General features: G+C 40.9%; 1 protein-coding gene across 9 annotated transcripts in view; it reads left to right on the top strand.

Annotated features, from left to right (window-relative positions):
• The window catches only part of vari (MAGUK p55 subfamily member vari), a 131,913-nt gene that overhangs the window by 110,346 nt on the left and 16,567 nt on the right, over window positions 1–5,000 (top strand). For 8 of the 9 annotated variants that reach the window (XM_070128979.1, XM_070128980.1, XM_070128976.1 and 5 more), the window contains one exon: window positions 1,425–1,577. In XM_070128979.1, coding sequence (XP_069985080.1) covers window positions 1,425–1,577 — 153 coding nt within the window. Of the gene's footprint in view, window positions 1–1,424; window positions 1,616–5,000 lie in introns of all 9 variants that reach the window. The other variant, XM_070128983.1, reaches the window with a different exon arrangement.

Here is a 5,000-nt window from a genome sequence, read left to right on the forward strand (position 1 = left end):
AATTTAGACGAAAAAAGAAGAGGTAATAAAGAGACGGGGGTCATGTGTCAACGATGCGAGAATCCGCGAGAAATGGCGGGAAATTCCGAGACACAAGAGTTACGGCTGTTGTGTTCCAATAACTGAGATTTATAAGAACTGCCGTTTTTTGTAATACAATATATTTCAATAAATCTCTTGTAGGAGGTAATATTTTCATGCATTTATTTCTTCCGCGGAGAAACAGAGAGGGAGAGCTAAGGGAGAAAATAAAGAACGATTCAATAATTTGGAGTAAAATTGGTACATGAATCATTTGCCACATCATTTTGTTTGATTATCTGCCCAACCTCTCTCTCTCTCTCTCTCTCTCTCTCTCTCTCTCTCTCTCTCTCTCTCTCTCTCTCTCTCTCTCTCTCTCTAATTCTTGTAATGCTTGTAATTCTTCATAATTTAAGTGCTTTATTTATTTTTAAATATTATTATACCTAAGCTTTGTATAATGAATTGAGAGCCCGCAGAGGGACTTATTAAGTAAGGGTGAGGATAACCTGAGTTACCTCATCCTTTTGAGATGTAATTTTACTTTTGTCTCAATGAACGTGTCAAAGTCAAAGTCAGAGTCTCTCTCTCTCTCTCTCTCTCTCTCTCTCTCTCTCTCTATATATATATATATATATATATATATATATATATATATATATATATATATATATATATATATATATATATATACTGTATACATACACACATATATACATAATATATGAATATATGTATATGTATATATATATACATAATATATGAATATATGTATATGTATATATATATATATACAAATGTATGTATATACATATATAACACACACACATATATTTGTGTGTGTGTATATATATATATATATATATATATATATATATATATATATATATATATTAGTACGTATATATATGTATATATAATTATACACAACACACACACAACGGGTATGTGTTTGTATGTATGCCTATTTTGATAATCAAAAACATCCACCGCCTCCACGTACGACACCGCTGTGCGTCATCAGCCAGATTTCACTTACGCGAGAGGAATCGTTGTGACTCTCGAGGGCCCCGATTAGCGGCCGATTCCAGCGACATCCGGACAGGGCGAGTTTCAGTCCAGACTCGGCTTTGTCTTTGAGGCACGTAGGCGAGGGCGGGCGCGGGCGGGAAGGGCGGGCATGCCAAGGCGCCGCTCGCGTAACTCTCCCAAAAGGGACGCGAGGCCGAGCGTTGGCATTCCGCGGAGGTCTGGAGTAGATGTATAATGCGATTCATTTTTTTCGCGGCTGCGTGTATCAGGCGAGCCCGTGTGTATTCTGAGCGTCATCTATATGCGGCGCATTCATTACGGATCATCACAAGGCTTTATATTAACCGCCACCTCTTTCTCTCGCCCCACAGGTCCAGGACACTCTCGAGGAAGGTGTCGGGGTGGTGGAACCCGTGTCTTCGGGAAACGTCAAGCTGGTCAACCAAGTCCGACTTCTGTGCGAGGCCTCGACCAGCGCCCCGTCTCAAGAACTCGCCGACCTCCTCTTGCGGCCTCACCTTCTGGTATGGCCTCCACTGCAGTGTACTCGATCTCTCGTTATGTAAGCCCGCGAACACCCCCTCGTTGTCTTTTGTCTGTAGCTGTCTTGTGCTCTTGTTTGCTGAGAGCTGCTGATGCTGCCGCTGGTGCTGCGAAGCGTTGGTCTGGTAGAGTGCTTGTCCTCGCTCTAGGTCTCCTCCTCCTCCACTCTGCTCGAGGCTGAGGGTCTCCCAGAGGAGCTCTTGAGGAAGGAGGGTGAGGGACTTGCGGGAGCCCGTCAGATCCCTCCGCTGGTGGCAAAGGGCCGTCCCGGTGCCACCCTCGCAGCCCGAACTCTGTTGGCATCACATTAACCGGTGAACCTCAGGAACCCTCAGCGCCCCTTCGGCCGTGTGTTGGCATTCTCCTCTCCCTCCTGTGTTCGATTCCTCTTTAGTTGTGTTTGTCTCTTCCCCTTCTGTACCTGACCCCCCATCTTGTAGTTACATAACATTGTATTAATTCTTTGTTGTGCATGGTTTGATTTAACAAATTCATCTTTCTTTTTGTGCTGTTTATTGCCCAGTCCCCCAGATTCGATTAGTTTAACTGTTTGTTTATTTGTGTTAGGGTACTGTGTCATTTGCTAAAACAGTTCCTGCGTTTTGAGCTTCCATTAGATGAGAGAAACTCTTGAGTGAGGTTTTTGCATTAAACGTAGTGTAAGTGACGTGCTTGTTTTTACATCGTCCATTGTCATTTGCAAAGTGAAAGTGGGAAAACTGTGTCCGGAGAACATTTAAATGCAAAAGTGTAGAGCTTGATGAAGGTTTGCTGACAGCGTCGGGTCGTCAGGCCAGAATGGTGATCACATTTCGTCATGAAACCGCGAATGGCAAATGGAAAGCTGATGCATTTATCACGAATGATAAATGTTTATTTTCGCCAGACAAACAGCCGCAGCCTTGAAGTTCTTGCGGATCTCATGGGCTCCTTATCGCCTGTACTGTGCACGCTGACTATTCCGTTTATATCTCGCTAGTCTATTTATTTGTTTGTCTTTTTCTCTTAATTATGTCGCACTCTCTGTAGTTCCCAAGTGCAGGAATATCACAGTAGCTGATCACAAAGACGGAGGCAGAATGTAATGGGTTGAGCACAATGACCGGGACTCTGATGCAGACAGCGTTAGTGGTTGATGTTACTCCAGATGATTCCGGATGATAGTAGTTTTGTCAGGCGTCGATTTGAATAATGGAAGCGATGCAAGGGCATTTGCTGAAAGAAGGGGTACATGGCTCGTGTGTATACATATATGTAAGCGTATGTACGTATATATATATATATATATATATATATATATATATATATATATATATATATGTGTGTGTGTGTGTGTGTGTGTGTGTGTGTGTGTGTGTGTGTGTGTTTGTGTGTGTGTTTGTGTGTGTGTGTGTGTGTGTGTGTGTGTGTGTGTGTGTGTGTGTGTGTGTATCTATGTATGTATATGTACACACACACACACACACACACACACACACACACACACACACACACACACACACACACACACACACACACACACACACATATATATATGTATATATATATATATATATATATATATATATATATATATATATATATGTGTGTGTGTGTGTGTGTGTGTGTGTGTGTGTGTGTGTGTGTGTGTGTGTGTATGTATGTATGTATATATCTATGTATGTATATTTCCAAATTCATATTTCCGCAAAGCACTACAGTGTAGATAGGCCCACCACAAAAAAAATCTTAGATCGGTTATAGGTTTTTCTTTCAGTGAAGTATTGCATTGAATAGGTTTTCGATTCTCCATTGGTCATGCAGCTGATAGGGAATCGGTGTTTGCGTAATGTTTTTGCCTCAACTCACATCTTTTCCTTGTCCTGTATTATATAACAGGAATATTGTTATTTTTCCAGTTGCATGAGAAATGTAAGATAACTGATAAGGATAATGACAGGCGTTTGAACAGCGTGATCCATATCTTGAACTAATTCAAGGCCTGCACCTTGCATGGTAACATTTGGCAAAATTAAAAGAATAAAAGCATGCTACAAGATACACACGTGTACACACATACACACCTACACACACACACCACACATGTACACACACACGAACAAGCACAGACACACAGACCTACGCAGACACACACACACACACACACACACGCAGACACACACGCACAGACACACGCACACGCACACACACCCGCACGCACGCACGCACAAAGCAAGAATAACATCCTAAACGCATGATGTACAAACTTTTTTCCTTTTTTTTCGTAAGATCTTGTAATTTTAGTTTTCTTTTTGCAAAATACCGTAACTGTATTTTCGCAGTCTGCTTTCTTTACATTCAGGTACAAGCATCAAACGCAATGTCATTACTATTCATTTAGAATTCAGTTTATGAGACATTTTTAAAAGGGGTTTATTAACTTATTGTCTTCTAAGTGAATGCGAGAAATATATAGGAAGGGAAATACTTTTCTTGTCATAATAAGAGTGGAAATGCCATGTCTCTTTTTCTGCATCTTACTGCCGCCACTCCTCCATTTTCTTCTCCTTCTCCACCTCTTCTTCTGTTTCCTCCTCCTCCTCTTTCTCTGTTTTCCCATCAATTACCTCCTCCTCCTCCTCCTCCTCCTCCTCTTTATCCTCATCTTCCCACTCTCCTCTATGTGCTCTCGTTCCTCTTGCTCCTCCTCTTCATTTTCCTAGACCTCCATTTTCTCCTCCTTCTCGTCCTCTTCCTCCTCTTCTTCTTCCTCTTCCTCTTCCTCCTCTTCTCCCCCATTCTCCTCCTCCTTCTCCTTCTTCTTTTTCTTCTTCCTCCTCCTCCTCCTCTTCATCATCATCCACCACATCCTCCTCATCATCATCATCTTACAATGACAGAAGCAGTATTTCTTTCTCTCATATGTATGGGCGTGTATCAGTTGGTGTCCCACAAAGAAACCTGTTATCCGACCAAACAATGAGTATTAATGACATTGGTTTTATGATATCGTATTTCCATGTTACTTTTTCTATTTTCTTTGACAAAGAACAGATGCATTCTTGTCAAATGATATCACTGATAAATGACATTGACTGTAGATATAGAAACTGTAAGTTCATAGAGAGCCAGCAAAGCAGCCTGCATATTAAATGATCATGTAATTTCAGTTGAAATTAGATTATATACAATGAGTGGCGATTTACTTCTGTAGATGGCTTTGTTTTGATTTTTGAAGATGCATGTTAGAGATAACTATTTTAAGTTGATCCTTTATTTCTGAGGGTTTTTTTATAACACACTTATACTCCTCTTTAACACGATACAGTTTACATCTCTATAACACCAATACCCATGTCCTTTTCTGCTCGTCTCGTGGAAAAAAAAATATTTCAAAAGAATGCGGCCACATTCTAGCTCTTTTA

This window comes from Penaeus vannamei, chromosome 13, assembly GCF_042767895.1.
Source record: "Penaeus vannamei isolate JL-2024 chromosome 13, ASM4276789v1, whole genome shotgun sequence".
Lineage (NCBI taxonomy): Eukaryota > Metazoa > Arthropoda > Malacostraca > Decapoda > Penaeidae > Penaeus > Penaeus vannamei.